General features: G+C 46.9%; 1 protein-coding gene across 9 annotated transcripts in view; it reads left to right on the top strand.

Annotated features, from left to right (window-relative positions):
• DYSF (dysferlin) overlaps positions 1 to 25,070 on the top strand; it is a 224,235-nt gene that overhangs the window by 26,599 nt on the left and 172,566 nt on the right. For all 9 annotated transcript variants that reach the window (XM_010829782.1, XM_010829784.1, XM_010829783.1 and 6 more), the window contains exons 3-4: positions 834 to 925; positions 24,182 to 24,287. In XM_010829782.1, coding sequence (XP_010828084.1) covers positions 834 to 925; positions 24,182 to 24,287 — 198 coding nt within the window. The remainder of the gene's footprint in view (positions 1 to 833; positions 926 to 24,181; positions 24,288 to 25,070) is intronic.

The following is a 25,070-nucleotide window of genomic DNA, read 5'->3' as shown; positions in this document are numbered from 1 at the left end:
CCTCTGCCTCCTGCTGGCCTCTGCCCCCCTCCTCAACCAGCTTGCTTGCTTTTCCATTTTTAGTTTGGGTTACATTGAATACATTGTTTTAGAAAAACTGACAATGTTTAGGTAATTTAAACCACAGGAAGTAATTGCCTGTTTGCAGTAACTTATCTGTGCAAATGATTTGCTTAAAGCATTTTGCAATAGCCTTTAACAGTTTTAGTGACTAAATCTCTGTTGGGAGATGCTCATTTATTTGCTTATTAATTCAGGTTCTAGTTGGTCAGCATATTACCTGCTCAGGTATTCATCATTCTCTAATTGGCAAAAGAATTGGCTCCCATCAGCTGTATAACTTGCTCTTGTTTGAGACTTAGTCAGCCAGCTTTTTTTATATGGCTCCCTGGTCATCTTTGGAAGCCCTGGCTGCCTTGTGTGGGTAGGGTCGAGGTGCATGGGGTGCCTTTGCTCTGAGAAGGATCCTGGGATTATGGGAGACCTATGTGGCACTAAAGCATGCTGTCACCAGGGGCCTGACTGCTCCATGAGCACATTGAGGGCCCTGCAGAGTCACCTGGCGTTTTCCCCATCTCTGCTCCTGGTGACTGGTAGAATTGAGTTGTGGGGAGGGGGTCACGGGGGTCTGGCCTCTTCTGCTGCCTTCAGCTCTCGCTGTCAACTTCTGAAGCCCTGGGACCCTGCCACTCACGTATTCATTCTTCTGCTCGTGCATCCCTCCCTCCCCCAGCAGTGGTCGCAGATGCCCCCTCAGTGCCAAGGGGTAACCAGACAGTCTCTTCTCTTCTAGGAGCCCACGGATTAAGACATCTTTTCTCCTTTTCTTCTAGGGATTCGAGTGGGACCTCAAGGGTATCCCCCTGGATCAGGGCTCCGAGCTTCTTGTGGTGGTCAAAGACCATGAGACAATGGGGAGGAACAGGTGAGGCCATGGTGAGGGGGGGCTCTGTGACCTGTGGGTTTGTGTGGGTAGGGTCGTGGCAGACGCTGATTCCGGAATCTGGACTCTGGAGAGCTGGAGTTTAGTGAAGACCTGCCACTCATGGGCCTGGCCCAGAGCGGGAGGGGAAAGGCTTGACTGCAGCATCAGAAACTCAGCTGGGGGTGAACTGGCAGGGAAGGAAGATGGGCTAGAGTCAGATGGGAGCGTGTTTCCCAGGACAGCCTGTGCCCCAGGGAGCAGGGAAGAGAAAGCTCTCTGGGTCCTGCTGCAGCCCTGAGGTGCCTGGCACGGCCCTCTCTCCCCACCCACTGCGGGAGACGGGCGAGCAGAGCAGCCACTGGCGGGAGCGCTCCAGGAGGGCTTCATGCAAGAGGTGGGACTCGAAGTGAGAGCTGTGGTTTAGAAGTCAGGACAGTGATCGCAGTCCTCGCTGGCTGCCCACCGTCCCATGGCAATATTTCCTGATGTCATTTCATGTGTCAGTTTGTAGTGGGGAGGGTTTCCAGGCAGGGGAAATAGGAGGAGCAGAGTTCCAAGTTTTGTGGTGGTAAAAGTAGGCTCTTTGGCCGATGGCAGGTCCTTCCTCTTGTACTGAGCTCCTGGCCTTTTGTGTGCTGGTGGTCAGGGTGCGGGGAGTGGGCGTGGCCAGCCGAGCTTGCAGACTGATGGCCCTGTTGATTGCGGGGTGGGGTGGCCTGGGAGATACCAGGTGTGAGGGCACCCAGTGCTGAGCCTTAAATGTGATGGTGGGGGTTCAGCAGCCCCTGCTGGGTCTGACGGTGCCGGCAGGAGTGGGTTCCTGCTCTCGGTGCCATTGGCCGAGGTCCAGACCCAAGAATCAGGCATGGACTTGGCTGTTTTGTGACCTGCTGACAGTGGAACTTTTGTTTGGGAACTGGGTGAGCTGGTGTCTGGGGCCCGGCTGTCTTTCCCTGGGGTGGGGGAGGGGAGAAGGGAGGAGGGAAGATTCTGATCTGGGGAAGGCCCACAAGGGTCTCAGGCTGCAAAATATCTGGAAGTTTGAAATCTTAAAAAGCTTGGAAAAAACCCAACGGCCACAGTCTCTGCGGGCCGTGAGTGCAGAGCTTGGTACGTGTGGGGAGGACGGGGGTGCTTTCAGTGCGCCCTCCCAAGGTGGGGCTGCAAGTGTGGGGCCCAGGGCGTCTTGGGTCCGTATTGTCCAGTCTGGACCTCAGCAGCCCCCACCTGCACAGGAGCAGGGTCCGGAATTAGTTCACACTAAACTACTCCAACACTGTCGTTTTGTGGGAAAAAGGCAGCTTCTGACAAGTATGGATGGTGGACCTGCGGGTGAGGGGGGAGCAGCGCTGGAAGCTTTCCAGGTCCTGGAAAGCTTCTTGGAGGAGGGCCACACAGGCTGAGTCGGAGGCCAGAGTCGGCTTGAGAGAGGAGAGGAACGGAGGGCCTTCCGCTGTCAGTCACACAGGGCCGTGGGCTAAGGCCTTACAGGTAGGACCGAGTCACACAGCTTGTGCCGCCCAGTGAGAGGGGAGCAGGGGGGCCCGACTGGGAGGGGGCCTCCAGCATCAGGCTGAGGATAATAATAGCAAATCCACAACAGCTGATGTTTACCGAGAGCTTAGCCAAGTGTCTGGTCCTATGCTGAGTCTTTATAAAAAGGATCTTTTTTAATCGTTAGGGGTTGCTGTTATACCTGTCATCATTACAGAGGGAAATCGAGGCTCCAGGAGGCCGGGTGATTTCCCTGAAGGTTAGTGATGGCAGAGCTGTGATTGAAGGGCGGGTCTTAAACATGGTCAGAATCACTGTGTCCCTGCACCTCTCAGAGTCTCCCGGAAGCCCCAGGCGGGTACTAGGCCCTTCTGGAAGGAGCTTAGCAAGGCAAAGGCATGCAGAGGAAATGCAGGTTTCATTTTCATGATCATATTCAGCATTTTTCAGGCCCTGTGGGGAGATTTCTAAGACCAGGAAGGCAGCAGGGTTCAAGAACACATTTTTGATCAGTTCAAGAGCCAGGCTGGCCTTTGGGGTGATACCAGGCCAGTGTCACACATGGATCGGCCTGGCCCTGTGGGTTGGAGGTCACAGGAGGGACAGGTTGGATCGCACCTTGGAACCCTCTCGTTGGCCCCTGTGGGTGTCCTTTAGCTCCCAGGGGGAAGTCAGCTCTCTGAAAACCAGTTTCCCCCATGACCAGGTCACTGTGAGACCAGTGTGCTGGAAATCAGTTCCTCAAACATTAGTCTGCAGAAGACCTAATTGACAAAGCTTTCTAATTTAAACAGAAACTTCTTTCCCATAACTATTTGATTGTTATTTTTTGAGTTTTATAAACAGTTATCTTGATTTTGTATTTCTAGCAGTTAAAAATTATTAATGGGCTTCCCTGGTGGCTCAGCTGGTAAAGAATCCGCCTGCAATGTGGGAGACCTGAGTTTGATCCCTGGGTTGGGAAAATCTCCTGGAGAAGGGAATGGCTACCCACTCCAGTATTCTGGCCTGGAGAATTCCATAACTATAAAGTTCATGGGGTGGCAAAGAGTCAGACATGACTGAGTGACTTTCACTTCACTTCAAAAATTATTAAATTTTAATTCAGCTGAATTTAAAATTACATTCACAAACACCTGAAGAATTTAAGGAATAATAGAGTTTTGGTTTCGTTGTTGGAGCTGTTGCCAGAGTGGGGTATGCAGGCTGGAGAGCAGTTTGACTGGATGGAAGGTGTATGGGGGTAAGCCCAGTGGAGCCGCAGAGGGGAGGCGGGTACACACAGGTTCTTCTGTCAGGCCCCCATGGTTGGACCACACAGCACATTCACTCTGCTCCTGAAATGTGAGAAAAGAATCCCAGATTAAAGTTATTAGCATTTCTAAGGCTGTGAAAGTGAGGAACCTTTCCAGGAAGCGACAAGAGCAGCCACATGACATTTTACATTCTGAAAGATAAAAGGGAAAAAAAATAGTGAATTCAATTTAATGAACATTTTATGTGAAACACCTACTTACTACCCTCAAGTTGTCAGTGTCTGGTCAGGAAGCAAATAGGGAAATAATGGGTGTGACGTTGACCGTTGGCATCAGACTGTCCTCGGTGTCAGTGAGGCCCACAGGGTTGTCACGAGGTGGTCCCTTCATCCCTGGCCGTCCCGGGTGCTCTCTGAGCCCCACCAAGGGTCCTCCCAGGTCTTCTTCCAGCAAAGCCTCTGCCTCCCCTCTGCCTCCTCCTCTCCTTCTGCCAAACCTCCATCCCTGCCTCCTGCTGTTCCTAGAGTCCCCTCAATGCCTCACGCATTCTTTCCAGCCCCTCACTTGCACCTCTGTCTCCAAAGGTCTTTGGCTTTGCTCACTTTCCCTCCTGGCCCCTCTCCTTTTATCCGTTCTCTCCTATGACTCTTCCCCCACTTCCACTCTCCTCTCTTTCCCCGTGGTTTCTGTGTTTCCTCCATGGCTGCTGGCAGTTTTGAGTGACCTTGTTGTGCCAAACTGGTCTGCTGGCCTGGAGTGGGGTCTTGGAATCTCTCAGGAGGGGAACCTCTCAGGCGGGTTCCTATCTCTGGGCCATTTAGCATCCCACCCACCCTGAACCGACTGCAAGGGTGGATCAAAACTGTGTCCATAAAATCAGATTTCAAGTGCAAAAAGGAAGCGTCACTCCTCTGGATGGGAGACACTTGTGCCGATCCAGCTAGGGTGGGTCCTGGACTTGTGTCCCAGGCTGCATTCAACAACTTCCTGTTTACTCTGGGCTTCTCAGAAGGATGTTGGAGGGGAAGCTGACCTTGATACCTGACCAACTGCTTGACCGCTGGAACGCTGAGCCCAGAAGTTCCCAATCCAGGCTATGAGACACAGTAGCACCACTGGCAGTTTTGACACAACACACCAGTGCCTGGCCCACCTGCAAGTTCTGACTTAACTGGGGCCAGGGCCTGTGCATCATTACGAACTCCCGGGTGTTAGGGAGTGAGAACCAGTCATCTCCACTCTAGACCAGTGCTGCTGGATAGAACTTACTGAGATGATGAAGTCATTCTGTGTTGGCTAGTGTAACTGAGGAACTGAATCTTAAATTTTGCTTAATTTAAATTTAAATAGTTCATTTGCATGTGTAGTGGCTCTTTGCTGTGTGGGACAGTGCAGCTCTAGATTTTTGGAACAGAGCTCCAACCCTGGGTGCATCTTAGAATGACTTACGGGCTTTACGATAGATCAATGTCTGGGCTCTGCAGCAAATTGACTAAAGGAGAAGGTAGAGTCGAGTGCAGGCCTCAGCACTTCTTGAATCCGCACAGGGGAGGGGAAGCCAGTGTGCACCAGGGCTGAGCACCCACGGCATTAGCGCAAGGAGTGGCTCTCAGTTTTTTCATGGATTAACTAAGAAGTAAATATAATTCTTGCTGTAGTTTATCGATGTAGTTATTGGTAGAAATGATTACCATACAATAATCATGGGCAAAATTGTTAAGGAAATTAAAAGACTGACTGAGGGATTCCATTGGTAACTGTGAACATTGGCCTGAGAGAATTAGGCTTAACAGAATTCCACAAAAGAAAACTCAAGAATGGGAGAGACCTATAGTTGATAAAGCTTGATCTTTTTGTACCAGAAGATGGAAAAAACAAAAAACAAACAGCTTTGCACCAAACCTATGTTGGGAATGTAAATAGAAAATAATTGTTACCAATGAGAATAATTTAGGTAAAATAAAAATGAAGATCGAAAAAAGGAAAGAGTTTAATTACACTGTATAGAAAATACATCAACAAATTAAATGGGTTTAATTTAATTTGTTCTGAAAAATGCCTTTCCAGTGGAAATTAATTAATGTAGGTGTATTTTTTTTAATTTAAATGTTTGGTAAATATAAATATGGACACAAAAGTCTCCTTGGGGTCAAAGTATCCACTTGTCAAAACACCAGGGTTACAGAATTCCCTGGTGATCCAGTGGTTAGGATTCTATGTTTTCCTGCTTTCACTGCTGAGGGTCCAGTTTGATCCCTGATCGGGGAACTGATATCCCACAAGCTGAGCGGCATAGCAAAATCAAAAACAAGAAGCATAAAACATCTGTGTCAAAATGATGCTCATCTTGATTACGGTAACTCACTGGCTCCAGGCCTAGCCAGGCCTGGGGTAGGGTGGCCAGATTCAACAGAGAAACATACAGGACAGACAGTTAATTTTGAATGTCCCAAGTGTTGCATGAGACATACTTATATTAAGAAATTCCCCATTGTTTATCTGAAATGAAAACTTAACAGGCAGTACTGTACTTGAACTGGCAACTCTACCCCAGGGGGCCTGTGCACCCAGGCCCTTCAATCAGACAGTAAAGAAGGAGACCCAGGTTAACACCAAGAATCAGCTAGAAGGCACATTACTGTTTTCAGGAAGCATTCCTTTAGGCGCTCACTATAGCATTTTCTTTGGACAAGCGTGGTCCACCCCCGACCTTTCAGCAACCTGGTGACTCTATAAAGTGGGCCATTGAGGGCTGTCTCAGCCACACACAGAGCCTTGCCTGCCTTCGTCTGCCCTGCGACCTGGGTTGCCTGTGTGGAGTCTGCCACTGAGGAGGGCCCAGAAGGCAGCTCCCCACGCACGGTGCTCCCCGTTCTTCCTCCTCAGCTGCTCCTCCTCCCACCCCCTCGTTGGGCCCCGTGAGCTGATGGAGTGGAACCAGTATAGACTTTGGGAAGATGTGCAGTCTAGTCGCAATAGCCCTGCTGCCTTGGGCAGGTCCTCACGTCAGCTCCCTGAGCCTCCATCCCCTCCTCCTTATGCAGCGTTAACTCAAGTGCACAGGCCCATCTCAGGGCCCTGCAGAGGGCTGCTCCATAAATGGCAGGTGGCACTTACTCCAGGCACATTTCCTTTTTGTCCCTCATGTGCTGCCTCTGGCTGTCCCGGTTGCTTTGAGTCCCACTGCCCCAGCCCTTTCCCATCAAAGGCTCCTCTTAGCTGTCGTTGAAAAAGACTCATTCATACTCAAGTGTTGGTGGCAGCCTGTAGTTTAACTTTTGCTTTTTCTTAGACATGTTGGGGATGCTGCTTTATTCCCCAGACTCTGCTTAGACCAAAAGAGAAATGATAATGGTGAGGGGTTAGGCACCACGGTGGGCTCTGAGGAGACATTTTGGGAACGGTGGATCTTTCTGACATAGGTGACTGTCTCCTGTAGGGACAGCACTGAGTAGGTCTTGGCTCCCTCCCACCCCGGGTGGAGGTGGAAGGGATGTCCTGGTGTCTCCTGGGACAATGGGCTTAATCTGTTGAGGGAAAATGGGGCTTTCCAGGAAGAAGCTGAACATGAGTCAGTCGCATGCAAGAATGTAAGGAAGGCCGCAGAGGCGCCTGGGGGAGCAGGTCTGGCTGGTGGGTGTCTGCCACTCACCCCTGGAGTGGGTTGATGTGGCTGAGGGGTCCCATCCTGGCAGGAGCTGGTGGTCTTGATCCTCTAGGTTGTCTGCATAGCTGAGCAGGGCAGCAGTGGTGGCTGGCATGAGTTAGGGTCAAAGCTTCTCTCAGGAACTTCTCTGTCAGCAGTGAGTCTCATCCTGGCACTGCCTATGACCTGGACCTCTCTGAACCTCTGTTTCCACATCAGGACAGAGGCAATAACCGTACCATAATGCAGAGTTGGTGTGAATGTTTTAACGCCTACCCCACGCTTGGCACATTGAAGGTGCCCAGGATGTGGTAATAGCAGAATCCATATGGATGCACATAAGAAACCACACCAGCGTGTGAATATTGCAGCAAGCATGTGCTGCATGTGGACGCGTGCTATACGTCAATTTGCACACATTCTTTTCTTTATTTAGCTGTGTCAAGTCTTAGTTGTGGACGCTGGATCTCCCTTGCAGCACTAGGGCTCAGTAGTTCCGCAGCACATGGAGTATTAGCTTTATCATCGAGGATCAAACTTACGTCCCTGCATTGGAAAGTGGATTCTTAACCGCTGGACCACCAGGGAAGTCCCTGCACATATTCTTCTGTTTAAAAAAAAATTTACAGAAACCCCACAAGAGTACAAAAATTATTTTTAAAAACATAAGCATAAATAAGCTCCATTCTTAAAAGGTCACAAAGGAAATAGTCATGTTCTCCCATTCACTCCTTCCCTTCCCTACAGTGATGTCCACTGTTGATCACTTGGTGCGTGTCTTCTTCATCTGTGAGCATCTGTTTACATACAAGTATATACATTACTGACACAAAAGTGAGTCACGCCGTGTAAAATGGTCCACGTTGTGTTTTTCGTCATTTTATCGTGGACCGTTTTCCCAGGTCAGAGGGTATTGATCAACCTCATTCTCAGTAGTCGTGTTATGTTCCATGGCGTGAGTGTACCATAATCTATCCCATTGTGCCCTTATCCACTGGTGTTTAGTTTCTTTCCTGGCTTTTCACTGAACATCTTTAACCAAATGTTGTTATGTTCTTATACTGTTTTTCCTTTAGGATAGGTCCTTAGAAATGAAATAGCATTTTCATCAGTTCTGACAAATGACTTTTCAAAGAGATGTCCTGGTTTACATCTATCAATAGTATTTAAAAAAAAAAAATCAGTGTTTTATGTTTGCTACTGTGTTTCCTTGATTGCTTGTAAAGTTGGGCGTCTTTATCGCCCAGTCGTATTTCCTCTTCTGTCAGTTGCCTGTCCTTCTGTTTTGAGGTGCTTGTTTTTTTCTTACTCATTCCCAGTAGTTTGTACACGTGGGATCTTGTCAGGAATATTGACCCCCAGTCTGTTTTAAGTGTGGAGGGTATTTTCTCTCTGTCTTTCTATTGGTTGCTTTGTCCTGGTGTCTTTCTTACACGGGAATGGATGTTCACCCAAATGTGCCTGTGCGCATAGGCATTAAGAAAGGCAGAGAGGCAGTCTGTTGTTGCTAGAAGTCGGGGAAAGTAGGCCTGTGTTCCACTTCCAGGTTTCAGCAGGCCAGTTGGCTGGCCTCCGGAATCCTTGGGAGGGAGGTGATTTATTTCTTTATGACTGCTCCGGGTCTTTGTTGTTGCACGTGAGCTTTCTCTAGTTGCCGCGCGCAGGCTTCTCGTGGTGGGTTCTCTTGTTGCGGAGCAGGGACTCTAGGCATGCAGGCTTTGGCAGCTGTGGTTCATAGCCTCAGTATTTTCAGTGTGTAGGCTCAGTAGTTGTGACACATGGTCTCAGTTGCTCTGAGGCATGTGGGATCCTTCCAGACCAAGGATCGAACCTGTGTCCCCTGCATTGGCAGGTGGATACTTAGCCACTGAGCCACCAGGGAAGCCTGGCAGGCAGACTCTTAACTACTGGACCACTAGGGAAGTCCGGGAGGCAGTTTTGAGGCAGGAATATTTATAGTTCACCATCCTCTTGTTCCCAGCATCCTCAGAAACATTGACCATATCCTTATTTTCCAAGGATTTTTATAACTATGCATTTTGTCCTGGATTCTATTCAGGATATCCCTGGGTTTCAGAATAGTTTTTCTTTTGTCTTTTTTTGGACTGAAGTGGACAACTATTTAGAGTTACCCTGGGCACCCCTGGGGAATCAGATCCTGGCAGGAAGGCCGCCAGAGGCCAGGCAGGCTGGGTGTGTGTGTGTGTGTGTGTGTGTGTGTGTGTAATATCCGGCTCTTCTCATTTCCTGCTCCTCATGGCTAGGTATGCATGGCTGGAGGGACCACCACTCATGGTGTCTCCTCACCGGTGTCCTTAAACTTCCCCCGAGTCTGTGTGCCTGCGTGTGTGTGTGTGTGTGTGTGTGTGTGTCCTGCCAGGTCAGGGGCTATCTGACTTTCCTGTTGGGCTAACTCACCAAATCTAATGAGGAAGGTGCAGCTGAGTCACTGATGAATGGGTTTGAGTGGTAATACATATATTTTTAGTTGATATGTCTTTTTCTTAGTTTAAAAGATAAAGAATGAGAAACTGACACATGGAGACCCTTCTAGAGTTTATCTGGGGAAATAATTTCAAACCCAGAGAAATTTCAAAAATAGAATAAAGAACATTCACACACTCTTTACTCAGATTCACTTATTGATAATGCTCTATTCCATTTTTTTTATTCTCCACTATCTCCTCTCCCTCCTTCCTCTTCTTTTTTCTCTCTCCCACTTGAGGGTAAGTTTTACTCATCATGGCCCTTTATCTTTAAATACTTCTATGTATATTTCCTACAAATAGGGATTTTTTTTTACATAAGTGCAGTAAGTTACCAATTTCAGTAAATTTAACACAATTGCCTACTTTAATCTACTGTTTGTATTTTAATCCCATCAACTGGCCACATTATGTCTTTTATAAAACCCCCCACCCCTCTTTTCCTGTACAGGATCTCCAGTCTAGACTCTCACGCTGAATTTCATCATCATATTTCCATAACCTCTTTTACTTTGGTTCACTTCCACAGTTGTGACGGTTTATATTTTTGAATAATGTGTGTGTGTGTGTGTGTGTGCTTAGTTGCTCACTCATGTCCGACTCTTTGCAACCTCATGGACTGTAGCCCACGACCTCCTCAGTCCATGGAATCCTCCAGGCTGGAGTGGATTGCTGTTTCCTCCTCCAGGGGATCTTCCTGACCTGGGGATTGAACCCAAGTCTCCTGTGTTTCCTGCATTGCAGGTGGATTCTTTACCTGCTGAGCCATCCAGGAAGCTTTGAATAGTTTAATACCCCAATTAACAAATCGAACATTCCTCAAATTAAAAAAGAGTAGTCCTCATTTGGAGTTTGCCTGATGTCTTTCTCATAATTAGATTTATGATCAGATTGGGTTACTGACTCCTGGCTGGAATCTGTCATAGTTTATCTCCTACTTGTGCCACAGTTGTGTTTTGTCTCGGTATCTGGAGATACATGGTATCCCTCCTTGGTGATATTCATTTCAATCACCTGTCAAGGTATTGTCTAATTTTTCCATTGTGTCTTTACTTTTATTTTTCCCTCCTTGAAGTATATTAAGAGACACTTTAATACTCTGCAAATATCCTGCTCCTCATCAAAATATCCGTCTAGATTTAACATCCACCGGTGCCTCTTGACTGATTCAGTCTTTACCATGAAGGTTATGAACTGGTTCTCCATTGCCAGCACTCCCTTCGTAATTCACCAGTCTGGGCTGTGGAAGCCTTTCCCGTGGGAGGCTGTTGTCTTCTTTGGACTGCTGCACCTGTTCATTCTTCAGCTCATGGCACCACGGCAGAGGGGAGACCTGGAGTACTGATGGGGGATACGCACCCTTGCAGGTATGGAGGCCACTTTCAGTGGAAGAGCCTCTCTCTTAGCCTCTCCCTCAGCCATGCCTGCCACAGGCCCGGCTGCCTCTCTCTGGCTGGCGGCTTTCTCCTGGGGTCTCAGCCAGACCTGTTCCGCACACAGGACCCTTCCCTTCCTGCCTCTCATCAGTTCCCTAGAGGAGGGGCAGGCACTGGGAAGCACCAGGGTCAGTCATGAGGCAGAGGGGGTGAGAGGAAAGTGCGTACAGGAGACTTTACTGTGGTTTCCTCAGGCAAGAAGGGGCAAGGCAGGGTAAGCAGAAAGTGAAGAGAAACTAAAGAGCCTCTTGATGAAAGTGAAAGAGGAGAGTGAAAAGGCTGGTTTAAAACTCAACATTCAAAAAACTAAGATCGTGGCATCTGGCCCTATCACTTCATGGCAAGTAGATGGGGAAACAATGGAAAGAGTGACAGGCTTTATTTTGGGGGCTCCAAAATCACTGCAGATGGTGACTGCAGCCATGAAATTAAAAGACACTTGCTCCTTGGAAGAAAAACCATGACCAACCTACACAGCATATTCAAAAGCAGAGACATTACTTTGCTGACAAAAGTCCGTCTAGTCAAAGTTATGGTTTTTCCAGTAGTCATGTATGGATGTGAGAGTTGGACCATAAAGAAAGCTGAGCGGTGAAGAATTGATGCTTTTGAACTGTGGTGTTGGGGAAGACTCTTGAGAGTCCCATGGATGGCAAGGAGATCCAACCAGTCAATCCTAAAGGAAATCGATCCTAAATATTCATTGGAAGGACTGATGCTGAAGCTGAAGCTCCGATACTTTGGTCATCTGATATGAAGAAATGACTCCTTAGAAAAGACCCTGATGCTGGGAAAGATTGAAGGCAGGAGGAGAGGGGGACAACAGAGGATGAGATGGTTGGATGGCATCACTGATTTGATGGACCTGAGTTTGAGCAAGCTCTGGAAGTTGGTGATGGACAGGAAAGCCTGGCGTACTGCAGTCCATGGGGTTGCAAAGAGTTGAGCGTGACTGAGCAACTGAACTGAACTGAACTGAGGCAGGGTGAGTGGGTTTAGGAATGGCTGTGAGAGTGAAAGTGTTAGTCGCTTAGTCATGTTTGACTCTTTGTAACCCCAAGGAACTGTAGCCTGCCAGGCTTCTCTGTCCATGGGATTCTCCAGGCAAGAATACTGATGTGGGTCGAACATGGGTCTCCTGCATTGCAGGCAGATTTTTTAGCATCTGAGCCACCAGGGAAACCCTTAGGGATGGCGGGTCTGAATAATTTCAGTGGGCTGTGGGGTGCTGGGCTGCATGGAGTTTTGTGTGCCTGGTCCTGGGGTTTCAGGGCAGGGGAATGTTGGCTGAGTGGGAGCACTCTGTAGAGGAGTGGTGGGGGTGTGGGCTCTGGACTGGTTGGTTTGCATATGAAAGGTGCAGTTGCCAGTGAGTCCTTTACGGTCTCTAGGAATTGGCCAGCCCTGGGAAGGGCAGCCTCTCCAAATGAGCAAAGCCTTAGATGTCAAAATATGTCATGAAAATATAGAAAATAAGAAGGCATGATTAATATACCTCAGAATTAGATTTTTTTGAAAAAGATTGCACCATATCAAATTTATAGCCTGGGTTCCTGTTTCCATGGATGAGGCAAACCAAGGATTTTTTTGTGTCTTTCACGATGTGCTCACAGGGCTCCGAGGTATGTCCGCTAGTCCATGATTGGGTCTAAGGCCAGGCCTTTGGATTCTGGCTCTGTCTGTTATTTGTGTGAAATCAGAAAAGTTAAATGCCTGAGTCCCAGTTTCCTCATCTGTAAGATAAATTGAACTAACACCAGTACACTACCCCACCGCTGTGACAGGTATAGTTGTAGAATGCTTGGCAATGTATCTAATGTACACTCAGTCAGGAGGCAGGCAGCTGTTAGTAGAATGTAAGTTCCATGAGGTCAGGCCCAGTATTTTGTCTGATGTGCTAAATAAGTATTTATTGAATGAATAAATTATAAAATTTAAAAAATGTTTTTATGCTCCATTTTTAAATTTAATTTTTTAGTTTGTAAAAAAAAATTAAGGAGCTATAAAACCAGAAATGATTTTTAAAAATGCAGCGAAATTCTGCCCTTTGTTTCTCCATCTGGTTCCATCTTTCTCTCATGGTTATAACTGTTTTTTGTTTCTTCTCTATCACTCATATTATTGCTTAATCACCAGTATAAATTCTGACTTTCCTATTTTCACACAATAGCTAGTATATTTATTTATTAAAATAGACTTTTTTGTATTGTGGTAAAATATAACATGGACATGGAACAACAGACTGGTTCCAACTAGGACAAGGAATACATCGAAGCTGTATATTGTCACCCTGCTTATTTAACTTCTATGCAGAGTACATCATGAGAAACACTGGGCTGGAAGAAGCACAAGCTGGAATCAAGATTGCCAGGAGAAATATCAGTAACCTCAGATATGCAGATGACACCACCACCCTTATGGCAGAAAGTGAAGAGGAACTAAAGAGTTGGCTTAAAGCTCAACATTCAGAAAACTAAGATCATGGCATCCAGTCCCATCACTTCATGGCAAATAGATGGGGAAACAGTGGAAACAGTGGCTGACTTTATTTTTCTGGGCTCCAAAATCACTGCAGATGGTGATTGCAGCCATGAAATTAAAAGATGCTTACTCCTTGGAAGGAAAGTTATGACCAACCTAGACAGAGTATTAAAAAGCAGAGACATTACTTGGTCAACAAAGGTCCGTCTAGCCGAGGCTATGGTTTTTCCAGTGGTCATGTATGGATATGAGAGTTGGACTATAAAGAAAGCTGAGTGCCAAAGAATTGATGCTTTTGAACTGTGGTGTTGGAGAAGACTCTTGGGAGTCCCTTGGACAGCAAGGAGATCCAACCAGTCCATCCTAAAGGAGATCAGTCCTGAGTGTTCACTGATGTTGAAGCTGAAACTCCAATACTTTGGCCACCTGATGCGAAGAGCTGACTCATTTGAAAAGACCCTGATGCTGGGAAAGATTGAGGGCAGGAGGAGAAGGGGACGACAGAGGATGACATGGTTGGATGGCATCACCGACTCAATGGACATGGGTTTGGGTGGACTCCAGGAGTTGGTGATGGACAGGGAGGCCTGGCATGCTACAGTCCATGGGGTCGCAAAAAGTAGGACATGAGTGAGTGACTGAACTGAACTGAAGATATAACAATTACCATCTTAACCATTTTTAAGTATATATATAGTTTAGTGATATTAAATACATTAGCATTGTGTAACCATCATCACCATCCATCCCTGTAACTCTTTTCATCTGTAAAACTAAAGCTCTATACCCATTAAACAGTAACTTCCCATTGTCCCCTCCCTCCAGCCTCTGGCAACCAGCATTACACTTTCTGGCTACTCTAAGTAACAGGTAGCATATTATACACACTTTTTTGAACTTGGTTTTACACTTAACAATGTATGTTTAAAAAAAAAATCAATCAATATTAAAAAAAATTGAAGTATAGGTGATTTACAATGTTGTGTTAATTTCTCCTGTGCAGCAAAATGATTCAGTTTTACATGTATATATATTTTATATCTATATATACACACACACAGACACATATTTTGTTTTTCTAAAATATTCTTTTCCATTATGATTATCATAGGATATTGAATATAATTCTCTGTGGTATATAGTAGGACCTTGTTGTTTATCCATTCTGTATATAAAAGCTTATATCTACTAACCCCAGCCTTCCATTTGACCTACCCCCCCAACCCTCTCCCCCTTGGCAACCACTGTCGGGAGCCGCGTTAGGCATTACTGACAAAATGGAGGCACGGCCCTAACCCCCTCCCTTTGTTCCGCAGGCACGGACCCGGAATGAAGGAGTTAGGCTTTATGATTCTGACTTGTTTTTTTCCTTTCCTCGGCTGAGTTGACTGAAAAGAATATTAAGGTGCTTATTGTTTTTGAGAGGAGCATGAGAAGGCACAAAGCCTTCTGCAGGCCGTAGCTTGAGGCCATGGGAGGGATTGCTATCTGAAGCCCATTTGTGAGGAAAGTGTTTATGGCAAAGGAGTTTGCTGAATTTAGGGCTTAGGAATAATTAAAATAGTTAGAAGCTAAAGAGTTAAGGATTGCTGTAATGTTAGCATATTCTACTATAGCTTATAGAAATTAGGGACTTTAGAGATTATTAGCTGGAAGCCCTTTCTAAGAAATAGTGAGCTTAGGATACGAGGGGCAAACAGGACTTAGAAAATAAGAAATAAACTGAGGAAGGTGGTATGCAGCCCAGACATTAGCATGAGTTACAGTGTATTCACAAGGACATATGAGAAAAAGTAGATGAGAGAATCGCTGAGGAAGGAACTCCTTTTGAGGGGCAACAATGATTTATGGAGACAACAAATCTGGGTCAGTGGGAACTGAAAATATCAAACCTCTGACCTAATGCTTTTGTAAAGGTATAAAAGAGAATCATAAGCTTGAAATAAACAGGCAGTCTAAGAAAACTGAGAGGCTGCCTCAGTTTCTCGCCTACACTGCTCATCCCTTCAGGTTGAATCCCTGGCTGCTGGAGCTGGACTCCGGCAAACCACCAATCTGTTCTCTATGTCCATGATTCTATTTCATAGAGAGGGTCATTTGCATCATAGTTTAGATTCCACATATAAGTGACATCACATGGTATAAATGACATCATTCTTTTTCTGACCTACTTCACTTAGTATGAAAATCTCTAGTTGCATCCATGTTGGGCTTCCCTGGTGGCTCAGACAGTAAAGCGTCTGCCTGCAGTGTGGGAGACCCGGGTTCAATCCCTGGGTTGGGAAGATCCCGTGGAGAAGGAAATGGCAACCCACTCCAGTACTCTTGCCTGGAAAATCCCATGGACTGAGGAGCCTGGTAGGCTGCAGTCCATGGGATTGCAAAGAATTGGACATGACTGAGCAACTTCACTTTCACTTGCTGTGAAATGGCATTATTTCATTTTTTATGGCTTAGCAGTGCTCATGTGTGTGTACACCACATCTTCTTTACCCACTCATCTGTTGATGGGCATTTAGGGTGTTTCCATGTCTTGGCTATTGTGAATACTGCTGCTATGAACAAAAAGGTGCATGTATCTTTCTGAATTATTGTTTTGTCTGGATGCATGTCCAGGAGTGGGCTTGCTAGATCAAACAGTAATCTGTATTATCTGTATAATCACACAATGTAATTCTGTTTTCAGTTTTCAGAGGTACCTCCATACTGGTTTCCACAGTGGCTATTCCAACTTGCATTCCCACCAACAGTGTAGGAGACTTCCCTTTTCTCCACACTCTCGCCATCATTTATTTGTAGACTTTTTAATGATAGCCATTCTGACTGATGTGAGGTGGTACCTCATTGTAGTTTTGATTTGCATTTCTCTAATAATTAGCAATGCTGAACATCTTTTCAGGTTTCATTTCAGTAGGCCATGTGCCTACTGGCCATCTGTATTTCTTTTTTTGACAAATGTCTGTTTAGGTCGTCTGCCCATTTATCAGTTGGGTTGTTTGCTTTTTTGTTGTTGAATTGTGTGAACTGTATGTGTAGTTTGGAAATTAAGCACTGTTGGTTGTGCTGTTTGTAAATATTTTCCCCATTCTGCAGTTTCTCTTTTCATTTTATTGTTTCCCATAATGTGCAAAAGCTTGTAAGTTTGACTAGGTCCCATTTGTTTACTTTTGTTTTTATTTCTATTGCCTTGGGAGACTGACCTAAGAAAACATTGGCATGATTTATGTCAGAGAATGTTTTGCCTTTGATCTCTTCTAGGACTTGTATGGTATCACGTCTTATGTCTTTAAGCCAGTTTGAGTTTATTTTTGTGGTGAGAGGGTGTGTTCTAACTTCACTGATTTACCTGTGGCTGTTCAACTTTCCCAATACCACTTGCTGAAGAGACAGTCTTTTTTCCCATTGTTTATTCTTGCCTCCTTTGTCAAATATTAATTGGCCGTAGGGGTGTGGGTTTATTTCTGGGCTGTCTATATTCTGTTCCATTGATCCATATGCTTAACAATGTATCTCAAAGAATTTCCATACATTATAAATCTACAGTGTAATATTCCCATTATTTTTATAGCTGTAGATAGTGAAGGACAGGGAAGCCTGGCATGCTATAGTCCATGGGGTCGCAAAGAGTCGGACATGACTTAGTGACTCAGCAACAACATGGTATTCTGTTGTATGTCTAAACTTATTCATCTTCTCTGCTTGACATTTGGGTTGCTTCCTGTGTTTTGTTCTTATAAACAATGATGTAAAATGGCCCACTGTTTTATTTATTTACTTATTTATTTTAACTTTTATTGCAGTATAGTTGATTTACAGTGCTGTGCCAGTTTCAAATGTACAGCATGCTGAGTCACCCACTACATATATCTACTCCTTAAGATTCTTTCCCCGTATGTGGCCAGATGTTTTAAAATAAAATTGTTTCGATTTCTTTGTGCTTTGTTAAAATCAATTTACTTGGCCACCTTAATTCTTACCCTCCCACTTAAGGCTCAGACTTGGAGGTCACCACCTCCCATTTCTGGCAGGACAGTAACCTGCCTGGGTTATGAGTTTGAATGATTTCTTTTTTCATGAGGAAAAGTGTGCCTGTCAACATGGAAGCTGCTTTTGACCTTTCCCTCCCTCCTCCATGCTGATTCCTGACCTCACTTTCTGTCTTTGGGATGGCAGCAGCTCTTTCAGCCCCCAAACTTGTGCCCTCACATGCCAGTGGCTTCAGAACACAGCACAGCCAAGAGGGATGACGGGGTCTGGAGAGGCTGGGCAGCGCATTTTTCTATCAGTAGGCTGTGAAGAGTGGGGGTGGTGGGGCAAGGCTCACAGGTTTTTATTCCAGCTTACTGGGCTCCATACACACTCAGAGCTGACTCCCAGGCCCCCAGGCCCATCCTTGCCTCATTTGTACTGAATCCTGCCTGCCACTAAAGGTTGGTACCCACCAAGTGTGCAGCATCCCTCTTATGCAGAAGGCTGGGTGCCCTAAGTTCTGTGTCTCAGTGTTGATCTCAGGATGGGTTGAGTCTCCTCAAGGGTCTGCATCCTCCCAGGTCTGATCCCCCTGAATAACACCATGTCTCCTCTGTCCTCTGTGAAATGATTGAATGAAGAGTGGCCCATCAGGGTTTTTCTATCTCCATCAGCCTCAGACTGTCCCTCTTCCCTCCTTCCTCCACCCACTCAGAGGATGCTCTGCCTTTCTCGGATCTTGACCCCACAGCCGGCTTCTTAGGCTTAGGGACGGGCATTCTGCCTCCAGACTTTCCTTCTGGAGGAACTGGGGGCTTGTGAAGCCACCCAGCCCCTCGGAAGGGCTGACCCCAGGGCCTATGCAGGGCTGGGAGGTGGGGGTATTTTATGACCCAGAAAGACGTTAAAGGGAGGAAATAACAAGCAGTCCAAGGAGCAGGCCATAGAGGTGCCTGTTCCCCGGGCTGGCAGGGGTGGCGTCACCGCTTCCTCCTGCATTTCCTCCCATTGTTCCCGCCCCGCTTCCGGGAATTCTCCCGGGCGTCGAGGGAGGCAGAGAAGGCTGGGCTGCTCTGTGCTCAGCGATCCGCTGCGTTCCGGCTGCAGCTCCCAGGTTGCACCGCCAGGCCTGCCATCCCTCCGCTCCCTTGCCCGCCCTGCCGCTCTGGAAATTTGGGGACCAAATTTGTCAACCAGAAAATAATGCACGAGGCTGCAGATAAGAAAATAGTTTATTTGGGATTTTAAGAATTGCATTTCAGGGGGCTTCCCTGGTGGCTCAGCGGTAAAGAATCTGCCTGCCAATGCAGGGGACACAGGGTTGGATCCCTGATCTGGGAAGATCCCACATGCCTTGGAACAACTAAGCCTGTGGGCACAACTACTGAGCCTGTGCTCTAGAGCCTGGGGACCACAACTCCTGAAGCCCGTGGCCTGCACCCTTGGGGCAGGGCCCACAACTAGGGAGCAGCCCGGCTCACGGCAACTGCAGAAAAGCTGAGCAGCAATGAAGACCCAGCCTTGCCAAAAATAAATACACGTTAAAAAAATGTAATATGGGAGACACAAATTCAGGTACCTGTGAACGTATTGGGAGAAACAAGGGCTTATAAAGACAAAAAGCCTGGAGGTTGTTAAAAGTTGCCCAGAGAGAATTGTGGTTGACTTTGACAATATTTGTGCTTTAAGTATTACAAGTTGTTTCAGGGTAGGGGTCTGATCGATGGGTAGACTCTCACTGAATTATTTTAGGGTAAAGGTCCCATAAATATCTTGGCTTCTGGCAGGTGTTCTGGATGACTTCATCAGGTCAAAAGGTCAGATTAAATCCAGGACGAGCCATATATGAATCACACTTCATTAGTGACCTCCCAGCTCCACCTTAGAGCTCTTAGCAGTACCGACTCTGTTGCACAAGTTCTAGGGCAGGGTCCTCCATCTACCATCTGCTCAAGCAAGTCCCTCCTTTCTGCTGCCCTAGGTTTTCAGTGTCACATTGCTACCCAGAAACTGGGTTCGCCTCTTAGCGGGTATAGAGCCGAAAGACACAACGGAGTCAAAGATAGGGAGAAGGAAGGATTTATTTCTTGCAGCAAGTAAGGAGAACATAGGGAATGTTTCCCAAAGCAGTGTCTCCCCAAACAGCAGAATTGGGGAAGTTTTAAGCTAAAGGGTATATGCATATTCATGAAAGGGTTTGGGCAGTAGGCAGAGTCCAAGTTTTAGTTGATTGAAGGACTAAGGGTAAGAGAGGGTCAACATCGCTATCCCTTATATTCTAGCTGACCCAGTTGTTGCTGTTATTTAATCTCTATGTTGTGTCTGACTCTTTTGCAACCCCATGGACTGTAGCCCGCCAGGCTCTTCTGTCCACGAAATTTCTCAGGCAAGAATACTGGAGTGGATTGCCATCTCCTTCTCCAGGGGATCTTTCCGAACTTGTGTCTCCTGCTTGGCAGGTGAATTCTTTACCATAAGCACCCAGGAGTGGTATTTAAACTGCAAAACAGCTCAAGAATGTGCATTAAGCTAGTCTTTACCATTGAAATAGAACTGGGAGTCTTTACAATTGATTTATTTTTGTTATTATTACTTTCACCTGGTAAGCTTGTCCTTGTGTTTTCTTAAGATCATTATTATTGAGACTTGTTCAAAGACAAGTACTGTGGCCAGGCTTAGATCATCAAATGACTTAAGCCCCAAATGGCTTCTGTTGTGTCAAGAAAGCCATTCCTCGTTCTCTTTCTCCCAGGGACCACTACCCTGTCTGCTTTCAGCATGGATTCCTGGCTCCCTACACTTACTCTCTGGTATTCTTGACATTGCTCTGGTTGTGAGAACACTTCAGTCAACACACTGGTGACAGGGGCCTTCCTCTTGCTGACTCTGGGGTGGAGACACTCCAGGAGGCCTGCCTTAGTGAGCTATGGCAAAGCCTGCTCTGCTCTGCTCTGCAAAGGAGCATAACACAAACTGTTGCAGGAAGGAGGACCGCATCCAGGGCCCAATAGTGGGCTCTTGTCTAACACTTGGAAATGAACTGTCCCAGGAGACACGTGCTGCCAAAGCAAGAGATTTTATTGGGAAGGGCTCCTGGGTGGAGAGCAGCAGGGTAAGGGAACCCAGGAAAACTGCTCTGCTACCTCACTCACACTCGGGTTTTTCCCGGTTGTCTCTGGCTAATCGGTCTGACTAGGGTCCTTCCTGATGGTGACGTTTGCATCATTCAGCCAAAATGGAGTCCAGTGAGAAGGATTCTGGAAGGTTGAAAGAACATATGGACTGGCATCTCCCGTCTTTTGACTTTTCTCTGATTCTTCTGGTTGGTGGTGTTCCTTACCAGGACCTCCCGTTTTGTAAGCTAACTCATGCCAAGTGGTTACTGTCAGGCCTGGCCAGGGTAAGTCAGTTTCAGTCAGCGGTTCCCCTAACAAAACCAGTCTGAATTCTAGAAAATGTGATTCCTAGCATCCTGAGTGGTTTTAGAACTCTGGAATGAATATTAGCAAACACCTCTCCCTTTAGCTTTGTTGAAAAACAAAATTGAACCAAGTAAATCCGAAGATCTAATTGGTTCTATTCAATAACTCATGAATTGACTGGACTTCTTTGGTGGCTCAGATGGTAAAGAGCCCACCTGCAATGCAGGAGACCTGGCTTTCATCCCTGGGTTGGGAAGATCCCCTGGAGAAGGGAATGGCTACCCACTCCAGTATTCTTGTGTGGAGAATTCCATGGACAGAGGAGCCTGGGAGGCTATAGTTCATGGGGTTGCAAAGAGCCGGACAAGACTGAGTGTCTAATACTTCCACTTTCACAATGACTCATGAATTTAAAGCAACTAGAAAGGTGCTCCACGGGGTTGTACAAAATGGAAAGTTTTATAGGCAGAAGGTGGGTGGGGCAAGAAGATATTAACAAAAGAAAATAAAGGGTTATTTTTAAGCCAGGACATCAAGTTTTTGGGAGTTGAGAAGGGATCAGGCAAGGGTTTATCATGCTGATTACCTTGTCTTCCACTGGCTGTGGTGGGGGTGGGGTAGAGAGGGCCCACATGACAGATGTCCATTTTGGTGCTTGACCAGAATATTCCAGACTGGCCTATTAAGGTTACATTTCTGGGAAAAGTTGAAACTGCAGTTAGACCCATAATTAAATCTAGGTTTGGTACTATGGGCTTTAGCAAGAATGACACCATTTTGGGCTTGTGGTTTTCTTTTTTACGGCATCTTCTGTAAAGAAATGTTAGAAAAATTGGTCTTGAGTAAATATCAGGCTGGGCTTTCCCGGTGGCTCAGTGGTAAAGAATCCACCTGCAATGCAGGAGCCGCAGGAGTTGTGGGTTTGATCCTTGAGTCAGGAAGATCCCCTGCAGGAGGGCATGGCAACCCACTCCAGTATTCTTGCCTGGAGAATCCCATGGACAGAGGAGCCTGGCGGGCTACAGTCCATAGGTTCACAAAGGATCAGACACAGCTGAAGCTATTTAGCATGTACACACGCATGTATGTGTCAGGGTTATTGCCTTGCTAACAAAGAAACTTGCAAAGCAACTAAGAGTCTGCTGGTTCCAAGAGGGATGGAGATAAGGGAATTTTATTGCCAAGAAACTTACACAAACAGCTAGTTTTTAAATTTATTTTTATCGTGATAAAACATACATAACAAAACTTACCACTTAACCGTTTTGATGTTCAGTGGCGTTAAGTACATTTACAATTTGTGCAGCCATTGCCATTATCCATCTCCAGAACTTTTCATCTTCCTTAGACTGAAACTCTGTACCCCCTAAATAATGACTCCCTCTTCCCTCATCCCCTGCCCCACATAACCACTAATCTGCTTTCTGTCCCTATGGATTTAACCCCTCTAGGTCACCATACAATATTTGTCTTTTTGTGTCTGTCTTAGTTCACTTGGCATAATATCTCCCAGGTTCATCCATGTGTAGCAAGTGTCAGACTTTTCCTCCTCTTTAAGACTCAGTAATACTCCATTGTGTACATTTACCACATTTTATCTATTCATCTATTGTTACACACTTGTGTTGCTTCCTCCTTTTGGCAATTGTGAATAAGGCTTTTATGAACCTGGGTGTCCAAGTATCTCTTTGAGTGCCTGATTTAAATTCTTCCGGGGATCTACTCGGAAGAGGAGTTGCTACATCATATGGTAATTCTGTGTTTAAGTTTTTGAGGAACTACCCTGCTGTTTTCCATAGTTGCTGCAGCCTTTTCCATTCCAACCAATGTTTCAATTTCTCACCACAAGGGTTTCGGTTCCTCAACATCCTTGCCAACATTGGTTGTCTTCTATTTCTTTTTTTTTTTAACTTTTTATTTTATATTGAAGTAGAGCCGATGAACGATGTGGTAGTTTCAGGTGGACAGCAAAGGGACTCAGCCATACATGTACATGTCTCCCTTCTCTGCTTTCTGTTTCTTGATAGTAGAAGTGAATGTGAAGTGCTACATCATTGTGAACAGCCAGTTTTAACAATTAGTTGATTAGGTCAAGATGGAAGTTTTATTTCATGAGTCATAAAAATCTATCTTCGAATCAGGTGTTGTAGACACCAGAAAGATGGAGGTCCCAGATAACAGGTGTGCTACTTACCCATCAGGAAAAAGATTATGAAGCAAATGATGAAGCGCATCTGTGACTGGTCGTTCAGGTCCCGACAGTAAGGTGCGGAATCATGCCCAAGTTCGATGCAGACACAGCCGCAGTTCTGACTGACCAAGCCACTTGCTGCTCTGATGACCTTACTGCTGCAGAACACACTTTGCTCACTTTTTGGCTTAGAGACACAACCTTTTCCCTTGGCCCCCTCGGAAGGGTCCCTTCACTGGTCATCAAGTGACGACCTTCTCTTTCCTAAGAGACCATCCGTTTATGGGCCCTCTCCCCTTGGTCAGAGATATGGCCTCGCATGTGTGGGTGAAAGTCCTGGGCCTCTGGGAGTGGGGCAGACTTCCCCGCTCCGACTTTCCTCTCTCCCTGTGTTTGGAGATAGGAGGGTCTGTGTGTTTTCCCTTCACCCTCCTTGCTGGCCCAGCTCGGGGGCAATAGGCGGAAGGTCTGTGTAGTGGCAGGTCAGGAGAGCTGCGGAGGGAGAGGAGAATGCAGGTGTGCTTCCAGGAGGGGCTGCTCTGGTGGACTGTTTAGGTCTGAAGGGTAGGACAGCCCAGGCACGTGGGGGTGGTGATGTTGGGACTCTGGGGAGGGGCATAAGGGGTCAAAGTTGACCTTGGGGGAAAGGAAAGCGTCTCTTATTCTTCTGGTGCCCGGAAAGGGGCCTGGCCTTCCAGGCCTGGTGATGGGGTAACTGCGGCAGACTGCAAGGGAAGTCCTGAGGGTTCCTAGGTGTTCTAGGCAGATCAGCCTGTCCATGGGTTATCTGAGAGGTGGCAGTGATGAAGGGTATTTGGGAGAAGAACAGGGCGCATTTGGGTGCTTTTTGACTTTCTACTTTTCTCTCTTCTCAGGTTCCTGGGGGAAGCCAACATTCCCCTCCGGGAAGTCCTCGCCACCCCCAGCCTGTCTGCCAGCTTCAATGCCCCACTGCTGGACACCAAGAAGCAGCCCACAGGGGTAAGTGTCCACTGGCCTCTGTATCCGGCCGGTTTCTGTCAGAGGCCTTGCTCTCTGACCCCAGTCATGTGTCAAGGTCCAGCCCCCAGCACCCAGGCCTAGCCCACCCTGATTGAAGCTCTGGGTGCTCAGGAGGGGCCAGGGGTGGCTAGGATGGGAGGGGCAGAAGAGGGAGCTGGGCCCCACCAGCAGGGCTCGAGCCAGCCTTGCCTCACACCAGTCTGCCCCGGGTCACCTCCTGGGACTGGTGTTTCACTGGAAACCTGATGCCTTCCCAAGCTTCCTGGCGGCCTTGCTTACGGCACCCCAATCTCCCTGGTAGTCCTTCCTTATCATTCAGGCCCTTCTTCGGGTCTGGAATAGCTGAGTCATCTGGGTCACAGATCACAGCGGGAGGGAGGCAGACATCCCCCTCCCCTGCCCGCCGGGACCTGTCAGACCCCCCTACCGTCCACCATCGTTCATCCTGCTCCTCCCCCAGCCTTCTCAGTGTTCTCCTAGCCCTCCCAGACAATTCCCAGCCCTCATCCCCGGCCTTCCGTTATTTTTAGTGAGCTAAATATACCCTGTGGGGTCCTTTCTTCATGGTCTGTAGAATTCCTGACCTTTCCTCTGGGTCAGCCCCACCTCCCAGCATGCACTGGGGAGTATATCGATTTGGAAATATTTCCTCTCGGTGGGGTCCTGGGGAGTCTCTCAGAGTGTGGCCACCTTGTCGAGTGGATTGTGTGTGAGGTTGGGGGCTCTTGGCTGGCTTGGTGAGTCAGGAAGTGGCCGGTCTGG

Source organism: Bison bison, unplaced genomic scaffold (genome assembly GCF_000754665.1).
Source record: "Bison bison bison isolate TAMUID 2011002044 unplaced genomic scaffold, Bison_UMD1.0 scf7180017864508, whole genome shotgun sequence".
Taxonomy (NCBI): domain Eukaryota; kingdom Metazoa; phylum Chordata; class Mammalia; order Artiodactyla; family Bovidae; genus Bison; species Bison bison.
This window is presented reverse-complemented; position numbering and strand designations above follow the sequence as displayed.